The 24,626-nt window shown below is 38.3% G+C and overlaps 2 protein-coding genes and 1 pseudogene across 2 annotated transcripts; 1 reads left to right on the top strand and 2 right to left on the bottom strand.

Moving 5' to 3' along the window:
* Positions 1-460: 460 nt before the first annotated feature.
* LOC144649813 (adrenocorticotropic hormone receptor-like) lies at positions 461-1,474 on the bottom strand. The gene has a single exon (XM_078509411.1). The coding sequence runs from the start codon at positions 1,472-1,474 to the stop codon at positions 461-463; it is 1,014 nt and encodes a 337-aa protein (XP_078365537.1).
* Positions 1,475-4,684: 3,210 nt separating this feature from the next.
* Positions 4,685-7,173, top strand: LOC144663618 (adenosine receptor A3-like). Its single transcript, XM_078524629.1, has 2 exons — positions 4,685-4,938; positions 5,949-7,173. Exon 2 carries the CDS (start codon positions 6,059-6,061, stop codon positions 6,995-6,997), a length of 939 nt encoding a protein of 312 aa, XP_078380755.1. The 5' UTR covers positions 4,685-4,938; positions 5,949-6,058; the 3' UTR covers positions 6,998-7,173.
* A 12,876-nt stretch (positions 7,174-20,049) lies between these two features.
* LOC144636082 (adrenocorticotropic hormone receptor-like) lies at positions 20,050-21,066 on the bottom strand (annotated as a pseudogene).
* Positions 21,067-24,626: the final 3,560 nt, after the last annotated feature.

Below are 24,626 nucleotides of genomic sequence, written 5' to 3'. Positions count from 1 at the left end.
CATACTTTACGACCTACTGATACTCCTGGGTTTAAACCATTTACTGTATTAGGAAGTTAATTCCTTTAAACAGTAACCGAAATATTGGCACACGATGGAATTCAACGTTATACTATTGTCGTTTTCTTGGCAGATCGCGCTTTTCACGGTGCTGCTTTTTTGTTGGCACATTTATGACCATTTATACCGAATGAGGTTCCGCAAGACCGTAAATTCTTTCATTCTTAAATTCTTTAGTTTGTGTTAGAAAAGTTACTTTGTTGAATAGTAGTACTTCTTCGAGTTAAATTGCCTCGCTTAACATAAGCTTCAAGGGTTACAGGTAGAAAAAGAAACCAGGGATACTAGCCCGTTAAGTGAAAAATTGAGTCTGGATTTTCAATGTTCAGTCGGGTACTGTCGGGTTCTGCAATGTTCAGTTCTGCATGTTTGGTTAAAGAGCGACGTCATTGATTTCACCTTATACTTCCGTGTCCTGAATCTCTTCAGGAGCATCACGTACATTCATCGCTGGGTTACGCGGTGAATAAGCTGGAGCAACAGTCCCTTGCATCTTTAAAACCCTTCGTAATCCAAGTAGCTTAACAAACGCAACAAAATACCTCCGACTTCTAGCGCAATATATGTAAGGATTGATGGAAGAGTTACAAATTGACAAAGCTTGAAGTGAGAAGAAAATCTTCAGGTATCGGTTAAAATCTGGTTCCTCGGAAATAAAGTGTGGAACAGTCAAAAACGGAAGCCAGCAACCAATAGCTACTCCTAAAATGATCGCGATAGTTTTTGCTGCTTTTCTTTCTTGCCTTCTATTAGGCCTTCCATCGTCATGTGAGCCATTTTGTATTTGAATCGCCGAGTCCTCGAGTCTTTTCGCGATAAGAAATATGTAAACATAAATCGACACTGTTCCAATGAGGGCCATAGTAAAGTAACTGGCAATGTACATCGAGGAAAGAAGTTTGGTGGATACCATTATAACAAGTGTAGCAGAAAAGATCCAGATGCAGATCAGAGTGGTTACAGCACGCCTTCTTGTCAACACAAGATCGTATTTCATGGGAAAGCGAATGGAAATCAGGCGTTCCACCGTCACACCAAGCATGTTTGTAACAGAGGCAATCAGTGACAAAAATCCAAGGAAACGTGTTATTGTCAAAAGTTCAACGTTTGTGGAGCTTAGTTGTAAATGGGCGAACCTGTAAGCTTTCAAAGGCTGGTAAACTGCTGTAACAATGAAGTCAGAGAAAGACAGACTGAAAATAAACAGATCTGGAATTTCCCTCAAACTGTCAAACTTGATTATAGATAAGAGAACTAAGGAGTTTCCAAGAGTTCCCAGAACACTGGCCACACCCAACACAGTGCATAAAATGACAACATGTGGCAGTTCAAGGATTTCGTACTCTGTCGAGGAAGTTGGTCTGTTCGTGGGACATTCTGTGGTGAAGTTTAACAAAACTGACCGGTTTGCCATCTTCAGTGTCCCTCCGGCCGCCTATAAATAACAGAACATAACAACTCGATTCAGGGACGTAACTAGCAAGAGGCAAGACGTGGCACTTGCCTTGTCTAGATTTGAACCCAAAAATAAAAACAAAATATCTTCTTAAAAATATAAAAAAGCGTTCTCTGGTTTAAAAAGTTTAAGAAAAATATGAGCTTTCGGCTATTTTACTATAGCCTTTAACGAATGTAAAAAAAAAAAGAGAAAGCGCGTGATATTTCCAATCACGCGCTTTTTTTTTTTACATTCGTTAAACGCTATAGTAAAATAGCCGAAAGTTCATATTTTTCTTAAACTTTTTAAACCAGAGAACGCTTTTTTATATTTTTAATATGTCTTATCCTGGTTACAGTTCAATCTTTAAAAATATCTTCTGTGGAAAAAATAATCTCAAGTTAAACAAGATTGATTTTTCTCAAGAAATACCTTATGAAAAATGTCGAAGAGAGTGTTTCTGAGCTTTAGATATCAAAATCTTCTGGAGGGTATGCCCCAGAACCCCCTAACAAGGTCTTGCCTTGTCTATAGCAAAGGTCTGGTTACGGCCCTGCGACTTTACAAGGAGATAACACTTTCAGGAAATCTCTAAACACTATTATTTGTTTAAAATCTTAAAATGTCCGTAATAACGGAGATTTATCGTTCAATTTATCCAAAGGTTAAAAACTTGAAATCAAACCTGAAATCAAACGTTTTATCAAAACATCCCTCATTCACCGAAAGCCTAAGCCGTAGGCTTATATAGAGCATAAGAGCTTTAAGCTTTAGGACTACGTACAGCCTAAAAAATTTTGTTATCTGTGAGTTTTTCTTTACCTGTCCTATGTTCCTACAATATTCTCTTGGCTGGAGATGTGAATACCTCTTATCCTGCTGAATACTGAGTGTTAAACAAATGTTTCAATCGAGCTGTCTCGATGTCCTGAGCGTGCTAAACTAAACGAAATAGAATACAAAAACTGTAGTTAAAAAAGGTGTTGACAACTTGATGGAATATTTGTAAATTTACCAATTTATACTTGTGAAATTACCTTGTGTAATTTGGAAGTCCCTTGTTTGTCCTGTGTAAACGTGTCTTGTTACTAAGCGCAGTGTTCAGACGACAAGATGAGCTAAGAAAACCTTTACTTTTAACATTATTTCTGTCGGAAAGATAAAACTTCATAAGCTTAAATTGAACTTGTGAAATAATGTTCTTAGCGAGAACAATCCAAAACCACTCACTGATCATTAAGGACTTGTATAGCGGTTATTAATGAAAACGCGCTCTGAACATAAATCAAATTGCACCTGTAAAATTGACAATTAAAAGATATAACTTCCTAATAAATTTCGCAATTATTTCACTACTATTTGCTTTCACTTGACTAAGAGGTTATCCTATTTATGATTTCAGATAATTTTTATTGGGCGTCTTTTAGATCTTAATTTCAAAAGCTTTTCACTTCTCTTTTTGATAAAGGTTAGTTCTCTTTTCTACGTACATTCTATACTGCTCCTGTTCAATCGCCAAATGACCAAAAAACCCTGACAAAATTTTACATGTTAATGCCGTGCTCACCGGAACAAGGTTTTATTTTTAAGTAGTTATTTCTAAGTGTGGATTTAATGGGATAAATTTTTCTAATGAAGGGTACATTATAGTTCAAGTTAAAGTAGTCCGCCTTGGATTTGAAGACTATATAGTAAGCCGCTTTAATGGGACAACTAACGCTTTTCTTCTTAAAAGCTTTACTCGGTAAACAAATAAGTTTCATCAATATTCTAAAATTATGAGCCCTGGGATTTCTGTTTTTGTTTAAAGGATTTATGTTGTTTTGCTTATTTTCTGTAAGGCTTTTTTTGGAGCGGCTGTTACTGGAAGACATTTGCGTTTCAAAAATGGTTCGTTTATATTTGGGCTGATAAATTTTAGGCCCGCATATATACTACCGAATGAAAACTCTAAACATAACGGTGAGAAACACAAAAACAGTTCTACCATTATCAAATGAACATCAACAGACTCCAAAATATTTAAATTATTTACAGAACACAGAATAATGTATTGTTCTTTTAGAGTTAAAGCCTGTGAACTTATGTTCGGGGAAAGCTGTTGTACGGATTTTTGAATCTGAGCGAGATTTGAGAGGCTTATTTTTGGGATAACAATTTTTTGGGGGAGAAGGGATTTATTATTGAAATATTACGAATAAATAAGTAAACCATGTTGTGCGATCAATGGGAAAATGGGAAATTGTTTATTTCGCCGAAAATATAATTCTTTCAACAAAAATAATACTTTTACCCAAAATAAAAAATATATATGCAAAATGATTATTATACATTATCTGTACATTTAAACACAATGTAAATGCAAACCAACCATTCTATTTATTTTTCGCTCTTTCGACTGATTTTAACTCATGACACCACGAAAAAGTCTTACAGAGAAGACGATTACAGTGTGTGCTTCTCAATTGACTCTAATGAGAACAAGTAAATGACTACATAAGTATTAACACGAAAGTACACGCAAGCATTCAAAACCTAGGACATTTGAAAAAAAACAATTTGCAAACGATAATAATAATAATCAAAATAATAATAATAATAATAATAATAATAAAATAATAATAATAATGGTTTATTTGCATTCCAAAAAACAATATTGGCTCTTCTATGCAAATTGATATAAAAACTAAGATATAATAAACGATATGGAAGGGTAATTGACTTTATTCTTCCCTCTTAAACTTTTAAAATATACAGCCGCAAAAGAAAAACAAATTAATTTTGAGTGATGGTCCTGAGTTAATTTTAACCTGCTCAATCTATATAAATTGTAGTGTTTTTTTTTTCAATTATAGTCACCAGTGAACCGAACAGGAGGTATAAATTAAAAGATAATTTTTGTGATATATTTTTCCTTAAGAAAATCTCAAATGCGATAACACACGGCGTTCGTCCAGGTTTTGCTTATTATTTCGAGCTCATGGTCTGGACTCTCCCATATAATATAACGCTGTTCCAATAGGCAGATTTCGTCTCGAATGACAAAAAGTCATCGATCTCTGCGTTGAGGATCGAACCATGGAAAAACTACTTTAATAAATTTAAAGCTAACTGTAATAACATCGTTTTACGTTAAAGTTGTTGAATTGCCGGTTTATAACCCAAAAAATAACTTGCACAAGTTGTCCATCAAGATGATCGACACCTTTGCTTACCACTTAACTTTTGTGCCATTTCTACCTTTAAGAGATGCACGATATTTACCGTACTAATGGAATATGATCGATATAGAAAACAAAGACAAGATGATAAGACAACATATCCCGCGGCATAATTTGCGGCACTGTCCTCATTGTTTTTCTAGCGGGATCAAGCTTTGATGATGATGCGAAAAACTGTGCGGCTCTATTCTTCACTGATATTACTGTTTAAAACGTAACGTGAGTATGTGATTACAAATGGAAGATTAATTAAAACCTACACCATAGCTAAACTAAATACTTTTTAAAGGTGATTTTGATATGTTTTAAAATTTCGGGTTTTTAAAAAAGGACAGTTATAAGAAGAACGAAGTGTTTCATACACCAAAGGTTTAGAAAAGGAGAGAGTCGCAACTCGTTTTTGCGATGATTAAGACCGAAAGTTTGGCTTCTTAAAACAATAATTTCTTTACCTTAGTTTTGGTTTATTTTCTCTTTCATTTATTTCTTGATCCATTTTCAATGAATATTTACTCTTACTCCAAGTTACGGCGATTACGGACACAGAAGTCTTCAGCTTAAACCGAAGACATATTTATTCTAACGACAGCCAAAAAAAGCCAATGCTTACGTGTTCGTGCTTGTATGAACAATTTTTATTCATTGTTTTATTTCACGGTGCATGAAAATTAGTTATTCACTTGTTCATTTTCAGGATCTTCAATTTATCCAGCCTGGTGTCGATAATAATTTTTCCTCCCTTCCAAATATTTACTAAAATTGTCACCGCTAATGGAAAATTTTATTTGAGTTAAACAAATAGTAAAAATGTTTTTAAAAGGTTTCGTGGTAGCAACCGCACGTTGTTTCTCGACTCTGGTGGTGAAAAAAGGGTTTGAACTCATCTAAGAAAAGTGTGTTTGTCGTATAATTAGTCGTAAAAGGCAACCGTGGTTCTTGTTTAATTTGCCTTGGCAGATTTGCCCTGCGGTCAACCAACATTATATTGTAGTTTGAAAAAAGACTTCATTTAAGATTACACCTGCATATGTTAAGCTTTAAGCCATTTATTTACTGGGAAATAAATTTCCCATGCAGATTACACATGTAATATTTTAATATATAAAAATTTATTTATTTCTTCCGGCAATCTTAATTAAAGTCACTTCTTCGAGATTTCTTTATAAATAATTTTGAAAAGGATGGCACGGTGTTTTTCATGCTACATATACATATAATTTTTTTTTCAGTTGCACAAACACTTGGGAATTTTAAAACACCTACCTTAGTCTGAATAAGAAGGCCGTTACCCGCATTGCAAATCGCATCGGGAAATCTTTTAGCCAACGACAACCTCAAAATGGAAAATACAAGCATGGAAGCACTGCAGATATCCACATGTGCCATGACCACTGAGGTTCTGCGGGATTTCCTACCTATCTGGATTACATACGTTGTCATTTCTATCAATGTCACTTTATGTATTACCGCTGCACTGGGAAACATATTGATCTTAATTGCTCTTCAGGAAGATTGTAGCCTTCGATCACCATCGAAGCTATTGTTCCGTTCTCTGGCATCGACTGATCTCTGTGTTGGCCTTATTTCACAGCCGTGTTTTGTCACGCACCTAGTTTTAATAGCCAAAGGAAGATTGAGCGTTAATATTTGTCATATAACTGAAGGCATAGTAGGTATCTCAAGTGCGATCCTTTGTGGTATTTCTATTTTCACTGTAACCGCAATAAGCGTGGACAGACTTCTCGCCTTGCTGTTGGCGCTGAGATACAGGCAAGTTGTAACTCTCGCGCGAGTTAGAGGAGTGACAATTACCTCGTGGTTGGTGTTCCCATTACTCTCCATGCTATACTTCTGGAACGTGGATATCTTCATGGTTACCTTGTGCGTAAATGTAATGCTATGTCTTGCAGCATCGACGTTTTGCTTCATGAAAATCTATTTTACTCTGCGTTATCGACAGACTCGCGTTTCTCAACAATCTGGACCTGAACAAAATAACATCGCTACTCGGGTGCACGTGTTACGTTATAAAAAGACAGTTTCTAGTTCACTGTGGGTTTATTTTACATTGATAGCGTCTTATCTTCCTTTTGCTGTAGTGCAAGTTGCGAGAGCTGTACACGGAGAAAGCCCGTCCATTGTTCTCGCAGAAGGAAGCACGACCTCTCTGGTTTATCTGAATTCCTCGATAAACCCAATCATTTACTGTTGGAGGATCAGAGAAGTGAGACAAGCAGTAAAGGCGACGATCAGACGTTTTTCCTCGCTCTGCTTTTAAATTGATTTCAAGAAAACATGAAATAACTAGAAAAACCAAGGTCTTGCATTTAGCCATGTACTATTAATTAATTAACTATTAATTAACTATATCTATATCTCCTAGTAAAACCCAAAAGGGTTTGTTGAGAAATCCTGCTGCACAAAACATATGTAATATATCCAACACCTCTGTAAAAATAGTAGTCAGGTACCCAGGAGTCCAAAATGTGACACCCACGGGCATTTTTGTCTGATTTTTGGCAACATAGCTATTTTTACTAAATCGAGTACGCTGATTTCGAAAATCAATGTTGCCAAGCTTAATTCTTGCGTTAAGATGATGTTTTGATGCATTTAATTATGACGTCATGGTCCAAATAAGGAATTTTATTTCCTTTAGCTATTTTAAGCATAATTCATCCAGAAATTCGTTCAAAACATTATTAGTATACTGTAAAATTATTTTAAGAATTTTCTGATAGTTTTTATACCGTTTCTATGAATGTCAAGCCGTCCAGTGAGAATTGACCACGCCCTCTCATAAAAATTCACTTTATCACGGGTATAGTGTTAACATTTTGTTTAAAAATGAATGTGATTCTTGTATTAATAGAAAGTTGTAATTGAATTGCTCCACAAACATCAGCGGTGTTTGACATACACCATAACGACTGCTTTTATCCACAAAGAGAGTGGCAAGGAGAGACAGAAGCAAGATAATGAAGCTGAGAATTCTCTACATTCCACACAACAAAATCCGGGTTGTTCTTGTCACGGACAAATGAGACATTGCAAAAAATTGCCAAGAAAGATCTCGTGACTCTAGAAATAAAACAAGATCTTTCGATTGGACAGACTCAGCTTGAACGATTCGTGGAATGGAGACTACTATCTTCAGACAGAGAGGAAGAACGGGAACGGGAAGATGGGATGGAAGACAAACTTTCGTGACCCTGTTCGCAAGAATAATCCACCTCTATTTGCCAGCCTTTATGAAGTTCAAAGTGCTGCAACTAGCCGCAAAAAGAGAAAGACTTTAAATTTGCATGGAAACCAGAGTATTCTATGTTGTCTAGTGACGGTATATGAAGGCAGGCGCGAGATAAACATGCAAGCCATATTGTAGCATCTGAGGTATAATGCCGGTGCCACTCAGGGGGGGCTGGCAGCGAGGTCTGGGACGAGTTTCGATGATCGCCCCAGTTAAGAAATATGGCCGAGTGGGACTAAGTACGGTTTAATTGAAAACAAAGATGGCGGAAGTTTACGGCGGACGGTCGTTTGCGAAGGTTCATAAACGTTCGAGAACTGTTTCCACGTTCGAACATCCAGGGGTTCGTTTAAGCACTTTTTATCTAAATTTCGATTTTTAAGAAGTATCACAGGTGAAATTTACGCCGCAAACCGGCGAACGGGACCACCCCTGCGTTTTTACATCCCAGTGAAGACAACGAAATCTCACAGCAGAATATTTTTAGTAATTGTTTCATACACTGGATAAGCTGAACGATCTTTATTTCTGGACTAGACGACATGACGGTAAGGGTAGCCATTTTCGGACTGTTTTTTTTTTTTTTTGTAAGACTTAGATCAAACCGTAGTTGACGTAGTTGTTATTGAGAAAGTGCAGAAGGTTTGATTAATGACTCGTTTTGTTTTATTTCCCAATATTATTAAGCCTCAGAGCCTAGTTAGAATTTGAATATAAGAATATAATATCTAGAGTAACATGGAACTGAAATACAGTTTATCGAAATAAAATATATCAAAATTTAATTGGCCTACCAGTATTTTTTATTTTATGTTTTGCACCAGTTACAATGACATTTTTCATGTTCAATTAGTGTTGTAAGATTAGGTGGTAATGTTTGCAACAGTTTTCTTTATTTAAACTTTTGAACTGAGCATGTCTTCGTGATAATGGCGCTCACTGAGAAAGCTGGTGGGGTAACCTTGCATTTAGACTTTGCCTATCACACCTGTGGGGTGAGAATTGAAACTTGCAGGAGGCTGGTTGGTTGTAGAATGCTCCAGTCATGGTCAGTCACCTAAAACTTAGTGACCACGGTTTGCTGTATTTCCTTGAGGAAAAAAAATGAACTTGAATTCTGAGGGGGCTTAAAATGTTTTAGCAATGCATTATCTTGAAATGCTTTTACAAATAAAATAATTATACCATGGTGGAGTTTGCAAAGGATCTGCTCCTTAAATGTACATGTGTGTACCCTGGTAGAGAAATAATTGAGACACTGCATGGGATCTGACACTTTTAAAAATCCTATTGAGACTTACTTAACCTGTTGATTCTTAACTGCCCTACCTGTCCAAAGAAAAAAATCAATTTCTACTCGCATCCAGTTGAATAATCTTCCTGCTGACCAGGAAAAAGTTTCAGATGTAAATGTAAAAAAAATATGTAAAATTAAAGTTGTTTACAGTGGTCATGCCCTTAACTTCAAGGGAAACAAAAATTTTAAATGAACATAACAGTTACAAATTCCAACTAGCAGGAGGCAGACCAGTTCCCTATCTACAAAGCATGACCAAGGATTTGATCTCAGGACAACCGAGAACAAATTCAGCTTGTTGCTGGGTAGAGGATTTTGACCTGGGATCTTAGAATTACAACACCAGTACCCAAAACCACTTGGCTACACTGTCTCCTGAAAGTAGTGATAGATGATAGATGAGAATTTTTAGGGTGGGGGAAAACAGTATTGCAATAATAATATTGTAGAATTTTTTTATTACCGGCAAGGGGTGCATCCCCATGAGTAGCTGATTTGAAGATGTGAAATAAACCCTGGGAGACAAAATACCCAGTAAGTATGGTAGGTCAATGTACTTGTTTGCAACAGACATTCCATTGTTGATGGGCAAATTTATCATTTTTCCAGTGCTGAAGTGTTTCCAGTACATAAGACAAGCATTGACTTTACCACCTTTAAATGTTGTAATTAAATTGTGATCCCTCTGACCCTGTTCAACCAAAGTATTTACCCAAAACATAATTAACGGTTTCTGTATGTGTCAGCAAGGCACTTCAGATTGCACAGTTTAGGTAATTGAAGCCATACCCTCTGCAATTATTATTATTTTTTACATTTAAATTTAAGTGAAGAAATTTATTCTTTTTGGATTTCTTTGCCTTGTTGACTTCAGCTTGATCTTGTACCGGCAAAGGAAAAAAAAGGAAAATCGAAATTTTATATCTTAATCTCTTTAAGATTACGTTAGAAAACGTTTATTCTCCTGTGGGCCCATACACTCGCATGGACATGATGGAAAATGCTTTGAAATTCGATTTTCAACCGAAAGCAACTCGGCACTTTATATGCAATATTCGGTTCTAGAAGTAAATGCTACTATAAACGTTCAATCAGAAGATGAATTTCTAAAAATAACTTCTATGTTTTATACGCAAACTACATGTGTTAGCTTGTATAAAGACACAGAACTTGAGACAGGTACTGTATATAAAATGTAAACTTTAATAAAGCTTAGCAGGTCAACCCTACTTGACAGGGGCAGTCGTGAAACACTTCGACGCCAATAAAGGACACTGTTACTGAATTTTCTGTTAAAAGTAGGAGAATCGCGGTCGAAATAATTTTTTTTGTTGTGGAGGCGTGAAGATAGAACACTCGACTGGGAAAATCTCAGCCCATGCAGTATACACAGAAACTTGTCCCGAAACATGTCACTCGCTCCTTGCTCATTTAAATTTTAACTGCTCTACTAACCTAAAACAGAGCTGATCCTTCATTACATTAGTCTTGATTGTCTCAGAACTGCCACAAAAAATTATAACGGGAAGTAAACGGCAATAACCAACAGCGAATTCGTTTTCTACAGTCAACTCGACACGCGACGCCATGTTGTTTCCTTTTTTTGCCAAGGCATTGTGCGCATGCTCCGTACGGTTCTCGAATGATTGACAGATTTCTTAACTGGGGCGATCATCGAAAGCGGAAAAGCGGTAAGATCAAAGATAGCTGCCAGCCCCCCCTGGTGCCACTGTTTCTCGCAGAAATGAACAGTTCTGTAGCAGCTATCGTAAGGTCTACTGTGATTGGCCCGTGATGTGTGAAAGGTTGCGAGGGTAGCAAACCAATAATATTGCACATAGGAAGTCACGTGGTTCATCAGCGTTGCTGTAGTCATGGAGTCATTCAAATACCGCTTGTTGTTGCTTTTGGTCTCAGATTTGCGGCATTTATATTTCATAGTATCCAGGGTATCCTGAGTATCCAGGGTATCCTGGGTATCCAGGGTATCCTGAGTTTCCAGGGTATCATCCAGAGTATCCAGGGTATCCAAGGTATCCTGGGTATCCAGGGTATCCTGAGTATCCAGGGTAACCTAGGTATCCAGGGTTTCCTGAGTATCCAGGGTATTCTAAGTATCCAGGGTATCCTGGGTATCCTGAGTATCCAGGGTATCCAGAGTACCGAAGGTATCCCGAGTCACAAATGCTACTTTATCAGCTGCAACAGTTCTTTTCATATCCGTCACCAAGATAAACTTCTTCAGCACACCACAAATTCCACATATATATTTTTGTAGCATCGTCCAAGTTCCTCTCTTAAATTGCTTCGAAGCAATAAAATCCATTGTAAAGCAGATCTGTAATGCACCCAAGATTTGTTGAAAATTTGAGTACCAAAAAATAATAATATATAAAATGGAATTTCTCGTTAACTTCATCTGACTAAACTGACATCCAGTGAAAAAGTTTGAGTTAATATTATACACTTGCCATTTGCGTAAAATGTATGGTAGGGAGGTTGCCAAATAAACGTCTTGCTGAATTAGTAAAAACTAACCAAACTAATCAAATAAATCAAAGGAAACATTAAAATTATTAATAATACTGCTTCCGTAAATACTCGCGTCTGATTAGTTGACTTCAAAACGTTATTATTATCCCAAATTGTATCGCTAGCTGGACAATTAAAAAATAATTGTATTGCTCAGAATTTTGCGCCTAAAAGCGGGGCTGAACCACTAGTATCACAACTCGTTTCCATTCTGCTTCAGTCACGGCTTTTTTGCAATGATCGATCTATGCAAATGGACAAGGGGCCGGTGAATAAACAGTGCATCATTTATATAGAATCAAGTCACCTTTAAATTTATTAACAAGCCTTGGCAGCTAGATTTCTTTGACTAATAATATACATGAAAATATTTTTCGAATCTGATTGGCTTAGAGAAATGCAGTTTTGAGTAGAAATGCAAAAATGAATTAATTTAGATTTGTGCAGAAAAAAGGAAATTCAGTGCAAAAAAGAGAAACATACAGAGCATTCTGATTGGTTAATAAACAAAGGCACCCATGCACAGAGGGCCAATCAAACGCTTCCACGTGATCTGAATGGCGCAAAGTTTGGATCTGCTTTGAGTGGCGAGTGAAAAAAGGCAGGCGTTTTGAGCACAGTAGAGGACCGGAAGACAACTCTAAACACCATAGCATTGAAAAGCACGGGTTTTTGGTTCTCTTTTTGGAATAACTGGTTTCTCAAGAAGGGAATTGCCAACGAAATTAAAACTACGAGCCGACTAAGCTTCACGCTTTGCTTGAGCGAATTTATTTACGCCAAATTCAAAAGCAAGCACATTGGCCAATATGGACCAGATAGCCTCAAACAAGTAATGACTACATCGCTTAAACACCTGTTGAAAGACACTGTACTTAGTGAACAGAACCTATAGGCTTTCTGTTGTACGGGACAGAGAATTGTTTTGTCCTAGGAAGTGTTGAAGGGAAAGGGAAACAGCTTCACTCAGCTGGCCGTCGAAAGCCTTCATGCTCGACAAATATTAGAAGCAGAAGAAAGAGATAAAAGAAAGAGGTAAAACCCAGGATCTTTTATCAGACAATTCGTTGACTTTTTTACCAGATTTTTCGGCTAAGAAACTTTTAAAACATTGAGAAGCCTTATTGAGAATGAACGCATGATAATATTTGCTAAGTTTGAATAAATAGATTTGCGCATGATATTTTCTCGCAATTTTTTCATAAATATTATTAATACATAATCACACGATTTTTCTCGTGCAATTTGGGATAAATAAGCACTCGTAATTTTTTAAAAGACTACAAATTACACTCGCCCTACGGGCTCGTGCAGTTTTGTTAGCCTTTGAAAAATTGACTTGTGCTTATTTTTCCCAAATTGCACTCGAAATCATGTGATTACCTTTACAAAGTGGCCAATATAATTTCCACTGCATGCAGTTGTTGGTGGAACTCATCGCTTAAATTATTCCCTGCACTCAAGCGAAATATCAAGTGAAATTTAAACTTTGTTACTTATGTTGAACAAACCTATTGAGGAAATCAATCATTAAAAGTCAAATGAACCGAGATTTGCGCAATATGAAGGGCTCATCGCCAACCCAAGATCCGCAAGAGCTACACTGATATACCGAAGTTCCGCTTATAGACACTACGAACACTCCTTATTCTAACGTAGGTTAATTCGTAGCTAATTTACTTGCCCCTTTAACTCATAATGAATATACTGTTAAGGATTTGTTTGAGGCAGCTCAACGTTTTCATGAAATTAACACTCATTATTTTGATCAAGGTTATGTCTTTGTTTCTTTTGATGTTGAATCTTAATTTACCAATGTGCCTTTTAAGAAAACTGTTGACCTTATTTTAGACAGAATCTATAATAAGATCAGAATACTATATCCACGTCCTTTAGCAATTAGACCGCTTCCAGTTTCAACAACAAATAATATAAGCAGGTTGATGGAGTGTCTATAGGTTTTTCCCTAGGCCCTGTCTTAGCTAACATTATTATGACAGAATTGGATGACCAAATTATATCTAAATTGGTTTCAGATAATACGATTAAGCTCTGCATTAGGTATGTGGATGATTAATTCGCCGGTTCTCGTATGATGCCCCGATTATAAAGTTCCGTACAGGGGGGAACAAAGACAAGGAAGGCTCCATAACAATCTGGCTTTCTGTTCCGTACATTGGACATAAAACATCGCAACTCTTAAGATCCTTCGGAAGAAAGCTTCGCAGATGTCTTGCAAACTCGAGATAAAAATACGCCAAAAAAAAAAAAACAAGAAAAAACAAAGAAACTATCTTTCTACACAAACAACAAAGATCAAGTGCCACTTTTGAAAAAAATCACGTTATTTAAAAATTCAATTGCCTTGGTTGTCAATCAGCGTAAATCGGCTCCTGTTAGTTGTGACAAAGAATATTTCACCCAAGTAGTACTTGATAATACAACAGTGTTAGATTGTGACAATAATTGTAATCTGAACAAAGAGGCACATTGCATCAAACGCCAGCACCTTCATCTCAGCTTAATTCATTTCATAAGAATTTGAACGTCACTGTAGACGCGTTTCCTGATCCTAAGAAACATTTCCTGGACCTTCTGATTAACAATAATCTTACAGACCTTTATTACAAGGACATTCATACCAGTAGGACAATATACGCTGTTCTCTAGTTTTACCCCTTGGCGTCTTAAAACTGCATGGATTAAAGCATTATATTTCAAGAGCTAACAAAATTTGCAGCAATTCTAAACATTTTCCGAACCAAGTTAGACGCATTGATAAGTTTTTGTCATAGAACGATTTTCCTAAGAGAGTTCGTCGTTCTATTCTCAACCGTCTTGATACCCTGGATACTCTGGATACCCTGGATACTCTGGATACTTAGGATACTCTGGATACCCTGGATACCCTGGATACCCTGGATACCCTGGATACTCTGGATACCCTGGATACTCTGGATACTCTGGATACTCTGGATACTCTGGATACCCTGGATACTCTGGATACTTAGGATAACCTGGATACTTAGGATACCCTGGATACTCTGGATACTTAGGATACCCTGGATACTCTGGATACCCTGGATACCCTGGATACTCTGGATACTTAGGATAACCTGGATACTCTGGATACTCTGGATACTCTGGATACCCTGGATACTCTGGATACTCTGGATACCCTGGATACTTAGGATACCCTGGATACTCTGGATACTTAGGATACACTGGATACTCTGGATACCCTGGATACCCTGGATACTCTGGATACTTAGGATAACCTGGATACTCTGGATACTCTGGATACTCTGGATACCCTGGATACTCTGGATACTCTGGATACCCTGGATACTCTGGATACTTAGGATAACCTGGATACTTAGGATACCCTGGATACTCTGGCTACTTAGGATACCCTGGATACTCTGGATACTTAGAATACCCTGGATACCCTGGATACTCTGGATACCCTGGATACCCTGGATACCCTGGATACTCTGGATACTCTGGATACCCTGGATACTCTGGATACTCTGGATACCCTGGATACTCTGGATACTCTGGATACCCTGGATACTCTGGATACTCTGGATACCCTGGATACTCTGGATACCCGGGATACTCTGGATAGTCTGGATACTCTGGATACTCTGGATACCCTGGATACTCTGGATACCCTGGATACCCTGGATACTCTGGATACTCTGGATACCCTGGATACTCTGGATACTCTGGATACCCTGGATACTCTGGATACCCGGGATACTCTGGATAGTCTGGATACTCTGGATACTCTGGATACCCTGGATACTCTGGATACTCTGGATACCCTGGATACCCTGGATACCCTGGATACTCTGGATACTCTGGATACTCTGGATACCCTGGATACTCTGGATACTCTGGATACCCTGGATACTCTGGATACTCTGGATACCCTGGATACCCTGGTTACTCTGGGTAACCTGGATACTCCCTATAACTGACTATCTGTCTCAATAACTCTCTATTTTCTTCCATAACGCTCTCTCGATAGCTCTCTATAGCTCTCCCTCTACTGTAATAGCATGCACAACTCTTTATCTCTAACCCTCTATGACTCTCTCTTTCTACCTGTATCACTTAATAACTCCCTATCATCAATTAACTGTTATTATACTTTTCAAAATATGATAAGCAAACTTGTTATTAATAAGAAATTTAACCAGGAAAGCTCTTAGCCAATCAGAAAGAGTCTTACGATAGCTGCTACATCACTCGAAATGAACCCCACAAGTGTGAAACAAGTCAATTTTAGGAGACGTTCTCAGAAGAAAAGGTCAAGTGCCTGGAGTCAGTTTGTTCTTCGATGGCTTCGCCCTGTTGGCAGCATACTAATTATGGTGGAAGCTATTGGTAAACCAAAAAATGCAAATGCTTTCGGTGGGTTTGCGGAATGTTACGTGAGCTATGTTCACGGAAAGGTCTTGGATACCAGAGGATTGATGTGTTACTCGATGGGAGGCACTCCATAAAAGCAACGACAGGAAGTCGACGTTCCGAGAACACGGCGCGGCCTGTGAGCAGAGTCATTGAAGTACGTAAGAGAGGTTCAGTTGCGGCCGATGAAGTGGCGAGCATTTTTGGCACTAGGAGACAACAAAGCGGACTTTGCACGGATTCTCTCAGATGAACTTATCTCGCAGGCACTGACTTTCAATCGTAGTATATCTGGTGGTTTTTCATACGAAGTGGATTCTGCTCAGATCCTGGCCTAGATCCTTTTTGAGATCCAACCAAGAGTCAGTCATAGCGGGCATGTCGACAACATAATAGTTTCCACTCGAGGCACAGACTTGCTGTTACTTCTCCTGGCACATCGATCGCGCTAAGCTCTCATCAACAGTGGATATGGGCAGGAACTTCAGAGAATCCAACGTAAATAACTTTAGAGGATGTCTCAGCAAATCTTCCTAATAACCCGTCAAGTTCATTGTTACCATCTCACACCATCACCGACTGTAACAGCACCTCTTTCATCTGTAGAGAGTTTTCACATAACACTTTGTTCTTCTCTTCTCGGTCGGCGAAGATGTCCTCGAAGCTGACACCACTACCTCCGCAGAAAACGTTTGTTTGTTGAATGTATGAAATCCGATCTGACCACTGGCTATACCGTATTTTCTCGATTAAACGCCGGACCCCGATTAAACGCCGGCCTCGTTTAAACGCCGGGTCAAAATTGCTAGTTTTTAAAATAAACGCCATGGGCGTTTGTTCGAGGTCCCGGCGTATATTTGAAGTCAAGTTAACAAGTAAATATATTCAGTTTGTCACAAATCTTGATGGCAACACAAACTATTCAATCCGTAATAATGCACCTTTGGGAAATAATCATCTTTGGATACCCAGGGACAGTTTTACGGGGCAGAACGGAGAAAAAAATTGCCCTGCTTTGACAAACTGCCCCTTGGTCTCAAAGATCGGTAACAATAAATCAATCTGAAAAATTGGCAGAAAATTGCAGTCCGTTAATAAACGCCGGGCCCCGATTAAACGCCGGCTTCAAATAAACGCCGGGTTCACGAAGCCAAGTTTGTAATAAACGCCGGGGGCGTTTAATTGAGAAAATACGGTATATGTGCCTCTTCGCTATGAATTTAGAAAAACGCATGCCATGTGCACTGGGCTGTGTGGATGCACCAAGACCGACGCTAATTGCTATATCAACCTGCGCTAAAGCGCTTTAAAGAAACTTGTTTAAAAAGAAATATTAGTTCAGTGTTTATTAAAAAGTTCAGAAGATATATTAAAATATTTACCGATATTGATTAAAAATATTATAGACAGATTTAAACCTGAAAGCAAGGAGCAATGTTATGATCATTTTGAATTCGTTAATTTTACATGCGTTCAACCAAAGTCTTTATCATGAGGCTATAACAGACAAAGTGCATTGTGAAATAAGTTAGATTCAGCAATATACAAGACACTCAATAAAGTTTTATCTCTAACTATAACAACGATGATATATTACGACATTAACTATGATGTTATTTCCATTTATTTTACCACAAAACTTAAACGAAATGCTGAAACAAGGGAAACTCAATATATGAAAATTGTAATGGCGTCATTCTTGATGCTCGCTAGCTCGTAGCTTCAGCGTGGCACGACGACAATATTTTTCTTTCTTATTGCAACTATAGCGATTTGTTAATACAAAAATCGCATTTGTTCTTTGACAAAATAACAAAACTACACCCGCGATAAGGTTCCCGCGATAGGGTGAATTTTGTTTAAGAGGGCGTGGTCAATTGTCACTGAAGGGCTTGATTTTCACAGAAACAGCGTAAAAACTCTCAGAAAATTCTTTAAATCATTTTTACAGCACACTAACAATGCTTTAAATGAATTTCTGGATGTATTATGCTTAAAATAGCTAAAGGAAATAAAATTCCTTATTTGGACCATGACGTCATAATTAAATGCATCAAAACATCATCTTAACGCAAGAATTAAGCTTGGCAACATTGATTTTCGAAATCAGCGTACTCGATTTAGTAAAAATAGCTATGTTGCCAAAAATCAGACAAAAATGCCCGTGGGTGTCACATTTTGGACTCCTGGGTACCTGACTATAGACTTCTACAGGGGCAAATGAAGATTGACTTGACTTGACTTGAAAAGAAAGTCATGTTCAGCATTTATATACGCTGCTCTTAGCCAGGACTAAAATTTAGGAAATAATCAAGGCATAACTTGCTTTGAAAACAGTAACTTTGGCATCATTTGGAGATTTGTTTCTATAAGTTAAGCTTAACATTATCAAATAAATTTTATATTTAAGTTGAGAATAATGAATTTATGTACATGAAGTAGTTATATGATTATAGCAGTTATAAAGTAACTGAAGCACTAGCATATAGATACCTTACTAAACAATCCGATAAAGAAGTTCTCTGAGGTCATTTTTACAAAACATTCATATTTAAATATTCATATTAAACATTCGTTTTCACAACTCGTATATCCCATAATGTCATAATGTTTTAAAACATCTTTCTAGGTTTATAGCTTTGCTTTATGTCCATACTGCGAGTAAACCACGGTCATCATTTACCAGTAAAATTGTCCATAATGCAGTCTTTTATCCATTGCATGAATAACTGATTCAAATGCGTAACAATGCATCAACAAACCCCTTCATTTTACAGCTAATTTGTTCATTGGAAACAGTCCGGAGAAATCACGTTGCTCAGTCATCTGTTACAATGAACTATGTTTTGTAATCTTTGAATTAGTTCCTCTCAGTAAAATGTCATAAGGCAGTGTGTATTACATGCGCTAATTCTAGCAGTAATGCGCCTAGAAAAAAAGGAATGATAGCTTTGGAAATACAACATTTTTCACTTAAAAGTGGGCGCCAAAACGGTTTGAACCTTGGGGCGTACAGTCTTTTAACAAAACGACGGAGCTTCGAGGGCCCGCTGGTACCTTCCTCTCGAGTCGCTATTGCAAAACTTAAATAATCTTGTAGTAAATAATAAAGATGGTAGATTTTAAGCTCGGTGATAAATAGTGAAGAATATTATTCTACATGACACGAGCGTGGGACAAAGAGCTGATCTTGCTGATCCTAGCAGTATGCAGGACGCGTGTCACATATCAACCTAGTAAATGGCCTAGCTCACAGCGAGTCTCACGTAGCTCAGTTGGTTAGAGCGCCCAACCGGTATTCTGGGAGGCCATGGGTTCGATTCCTGTCGGGGACTCAGATTTTTTCTTTGTCCCACGCTCGTGTCATGTAGAATAATATTCTTCATTAAATAATCTTGTTTTCCAACCTTTTTCAAATTCTTTAATCCTTTGCAAACTGGGACGTACATATGCGTTTTTGAAGCAAATGCGTTTTTTGTAGCAAATGTGTCGTGTCATGATATCATAGCCGGCGAACAGGCTCCCGAGTGGGGTTTCCGCGAGCGAAGCGAGTGGGGTTACGCGAACGAAGTGAGCGGCGTACGCGAGCGGAAGAGCGGGGCCTGAGGGAAGTACGGGGGCGCTCTTCTTCCCGCGAGCGAACCCCACTCGGGAGCCTGTTCGGAGGCTATGATATCAAAATTAATTCGCTCAAGAAGCTTAAGGAAAATCGACCCAACCCAACATGGCGCATTATTCTCAACTCAGAATATATTGTCAAACAATCAAATTTGCAGTTTAGGCTTTTGCAACAGAGGTTTCCCTATAAAAAAGTCATTTTTCACATTTGTTGGAATTAGCTATCCTTGCATATATTGGGAATTACACTTGTACTAAGCTGTAGATTACCACGGTTATGCGGTAAATGAACTTGACCAACAGCCTCTTGCACATTAAAAACCCCTTGCAGTCTAAGCAGCTTCACAAAAGCAGCAAAATACCTCCGACTTCTAGCGCAATATATATAGGGATTGATGGAAGAATTGCAAACTGACAAAACATGCAATGGGAAGAAAATCTTCCAGTATCTGGCATTATCTAAATCACCTTTGGGAATAATGTGAGGAAGAATCAAGAACGGCAGCCAGCAACCAATAGCTACTCCCAGAATTATCGCGATAGTTTTTGCTGCTTTTCTTTCTCGCCTTACGTTAGGCGTTTCCTTGTCAAGTGAGCCATTTTGCAGATGAATCACCGAGTCCTCAAGTCTTTTCGCGATACGAAATATGTAAAAGTAAATTAACACTGTTCCAATGAGAATAAGAGTAAGTTTAACGCCCAGGTATTTTTTGTGAAGAATTCCTTTGGACCAAATTGCTCCACATGTAGCTGAAAAAATCCAGATGCAGACCACTGTGGCTATTGCACGTCTTCTGGTCACCAGCAAATCGTATTTCATAGGAAAGCGAATGGAAATCAGGCGTTCTACAGTAACACCAAACATGTTTGTAACGGAGGCAATCAGCGCGAAAAGTCCAAGGAAATGTAATATTTCATAATATACAGTATTTACGGAGAGTTGTTGCAAACGCGGCAGTCTGTAAGCTGCCAAAGGCTGGTAAACCGCTGTAACAATGAAGTCAGATAAAGACAGACTAAAAATAAACAGGTCTGGAATTTCCCTCAAGCTTTCGAATTTGATTATCGATAAGAGAACTAAGGAGGTTCCAAGAGTTCCCAGAACACTGGCCACGCAAAGCACAGTGCACAAAATGACAGCGTCCAAATATTCAAGAGTTTATTCTGTCGAGGCACTTGGTTCGCTTGTGGAATAACTTGGAGTCAAGTTCAGAAAAAAAGAAGAGTTTTCCATGTTAAACTTCTGTCCAAATAACAGGTCAATCCTATAAAATGGAATAAACGACACGATTAGCTCTTTATCTCGTTCTGCTGTAAAAAGGTTATTAGGTTTTGTTCCATAGTGCGATCTTTGCATTTATTAACATTAAATTCAGTCTAGCAAAGTTAAAGACTATACGAATGCAGTTGACACGTTGATAGCGATTGTCTTAATTAGGGCCCTTTAAAATAGTCTCGGGTACCCGAGATAACCCTCTCCCCGAGTTGCCCTGGCCGAGCTAAATTTTCACATATTTCGTTGAAAAATTCAACAAACCGTTTAAATGAGAATCGAGAACTCGTCTCGGGGGCGATACAACTTGGGTAGGCGAGTTGTCTCGCCTCGGCAGGTAGGGTTGCCCTGGCAAGCGGGACAACATTTTCTCATATAAACACGTTGGCTCGCCAGTCCGGGACAACTCACGGCGAGCTGAGTGTCACGTAATACCTAGATTTTATGTTTTAAAGTACCAAATCATGTTAAAACTAGTTATACGTGACTCGCAGGGCCTCGCGAAGCTTTGGGTTGGGGAGGGAGGGGGGGTGTTATAAATAAGGAGTGATAACCAGTTTTAACCGGTGATTTGTTATTGTTGCCTAGTAACGGACATGGCCGCGACACCCTCGTTCCCAGGGTCTACTCCGCTTTGAAAATGGCGGCTCTTTCTGGTTCGTAAAGAGGTATAAAGCGTTGGAAAGCGCAGGCTATTTTCAAAATCATCGACAAATTATTGGATATTCGCATTTTGGACATTTATTTCAGGGCATTAAAAAATAAAAGAACGAACGGCAGGAGGATTCGAACCCTCCGCCCGCGCTCCCCTGATGGCCATGAAAGGTTTATAGCCTGAATAGGCGTTGAGGGAGTATTATGTGGAAATCAGTGTTATTTTAATCCAAAAAGAAAAACGATAAAAATAAAAGGCTCAGGATTCGAACCCACAAAAAAAAATAATAATAAAAAAAGAAAGAAAGAAAAAAAAAACCTTAGCCGGATTCGAACCCCCGCCCTCAGTCCCGAAGATCTGATTTGAAGTTCGACGCTCACACCATTAGGCCACCAGCGCGCGGCTGTGTGACGCCATTTCCGCCAGACACCAAGCTCACAAATATATATATATATATGACCGTAAACTCCACACGAGATTTCATCCCGCCTGAGCCCTTTGAGGGACAAAATTATACACCCCGCTACGCTCGGCCTTCGGCCTCGCTTCGCGAGGAATAACATAATGTAGCTAACATTGCCCACAGTACTCGTTTGAACCGAAAAAAAAACTTAAAGAAAGGAGGAATGTGTTAGCGGTTCGACTAAAATCACCCACCGGCCAGAGTGAACTTTGACCCGTCCTACAGGAACAACTTTTTCTCATATAAACGCTCGATAAAGCTGTCTCGGAGGAAAGGTTGTTTCGGATACGCAAAACCATATCAATGGGGCCTTAGTATCTGTGGCAAATACAGACCTTGTCACGATTTTAGGGCTTGTTTATATGGAGGAGAGTTGTCACTTGTAGGAGGGTAACCCTCCCCCCAAGCTATCTTTTGTAGGGCTTTCCACAAGTTGCTCGGCAACTTTTTGGCAACTTTTCGTGTTGCGAGCAACTTTTTCCCCTTCGAGCAACTTTTTTCCTCATGAGCAACTTGTTGCATTTTGAGCAATTTCCATACCGAAGATCTCCGAAGTTTATCCGAGTGTTGTTCAAAGGCAATACGAACGTTTCCGAAGATTTACGAAGTTTGCCGAAGATTTTCGAGGAACATCTGAAGACGTTTCAACTTATGGCTCATTCCGCATTAAAACATTTCAAAACTCGTTATCAAACATGACGTCATTGATATCTTCACGATTTTTCTCAGTTAAGGAAATCCTTGTTATCTTAAAAATTTTCCCCTTAATATTTTATTTAGATACTTCTTTTGCTATAAAATTGCATAAAACTGCTTAGAAATCTTACCCTAAAAGGGAAATAAGCATATATTTAGAGAAATTCTCTTGATTAGAAGCAGCGTTTTGGAGTTTTTAGAGCAACTTTCGAGCAACTTTTATTATCAGAAGCAACTTTTTTGGATTTTTGGAGCAACTTTTGAGCAACTTTTTGAGAAATTACGGGCAACTTTTTGAGAAATCTCGAGCAACTTGTGGAAAGCCCTAATCTTTTGCCAGGCTTTTATATGAGAAAGTTGTCCCTGTTGGCCGAACCAAAACTTGGCACTCTCGGTTAAAAAGACTGGCCATAGTTGTTTTGAAACATCTATTTTGGCGACCCTTTCTAAAATCAGGTTCGCTGAAACATCGACAAAGTCCATTTTTTGAACAACTTTCCCGCCGATAATTTTGTTTTGGCCGATTGTAGAGTTTGCGCATGCTCCGTATGTTATAACTTGTCCCTGGCAGGCGAGGCAAAAATAACCAAACTGTTTAAATGAAGAAAAGGCTGGCTCGCTCCCCAGGGTCACCCTACCTTCAAAGCGAGTGGCCCTCCACCCAGGAACACTAATCCCTCGAGCCAACTTTGCAATTTCTCATACAAACGGTTCGCAGCTGTTTATAAAGAAACTTATGAAAACAATCTTTTGCCCGGGGTGGCTCGGTATGGAGGGTAACCCTCTTACCAGGGATAACTCTCCTCTATGTAAACAGGCTCTAAGACGCAACCTTGGCGGGTAGGCAATGTCGTCAGAATTTAAAGTGTTTGTACGGAAATCCGATGGCAGATAATTTGTTCAAAAATTGAATTCTGAAAAACTTATGAATCGTAAAGTTAAGATATTATGGTAAGGATTGTATTTTCTAAATTTGATGGATGTGGTTGGGCTAGAAAGCATTCAGTTCCGTTTTAAATTTTCCATTCATTCAGGTCTATTTTACATCTGCAGAATTACGTCCCGTTTCGGTGAGTTGACGCGTTTCGCGGGAAAAAAATATAGACAAATGTATGAAAAACTAAAAACGTAACTAAACGCTCTCTAGCCCAGCTACATCCTTCAAATTTGGTGAATAAAGTCTTAAGCCTAGTATCTTAACTTTACAATTTACAATAGATGCCAGAAATAAATTTTTGAGAAATTTATTTGCTATCGGATTTTCATACAAGCACAGCGTCGGTCGAAAACCGTGACAGTTGTACGCTTAACATTGAACAAGGCATTTCCTTGTAGACCGTACGAGTTAGATCCGGCATTGAAGCCAAAACAGCTCGGTAAGTGTCCCGTTGTGGATGATTCATTTTTATAAAATCGTAAGCTGCCTTTTTTACCGCTATAGAAAAATAGTTTGGTGAAATAATAAAATCTAAAAAGCCTAACAGTACCTTTTGATCGCTGTTTCTAGCGCGTTCAGTCCATAGAATATGTTCTGCAAAAATATATTAAAACATAGGAAGCAACTTTTTTGATGTCTTACCTTTACGCGAGCTCTTTTCCTGCCCGTTCAAAATGAAAACAACATGAACCTCTTTCCTCGAACAGACGATTATTGGATATTTGTAATCGATATTTACATTTTAAGTAAAATAATAGCAGGATATTTAC

This window comes from Oculina patagonica, chromosome 1, assembly GCF_052425735.1.
Source record: "Oculina patagonica isolate OP01 chromosome 1, crgOcupat, whole genome shotgun sequence".
In the NCBI taxonomy this organism is placed as follows: Eukaryota; Metazoa; Cnidaria; class Anthozoa; order Scleractinia; family Oculinidae; genus Oculina; species Oculina patagonica.
The sequence above is the reverse complement of the archived record's forward strand: the minus strand, read 5'-3'. Positions and strand labels throughout refer to the sequence as shown.

Excerpts from the sequence above, each read along its gene's own strand:
- LOC144649813 (XM_078509411.1), bottom strand. The coding sequence starts at position 1,474 with ATGGCAAACCGGTCAGTTTTGTTAAACTTCACCACAGAATGTCCCACG.
- LOC144663618 (XM_078524629.1), top strand. The coding sequence starts at position 6,059 with ATGGAAAATACAAGCATGGAAGCACTGCAGATATCCACATGTGCCATG.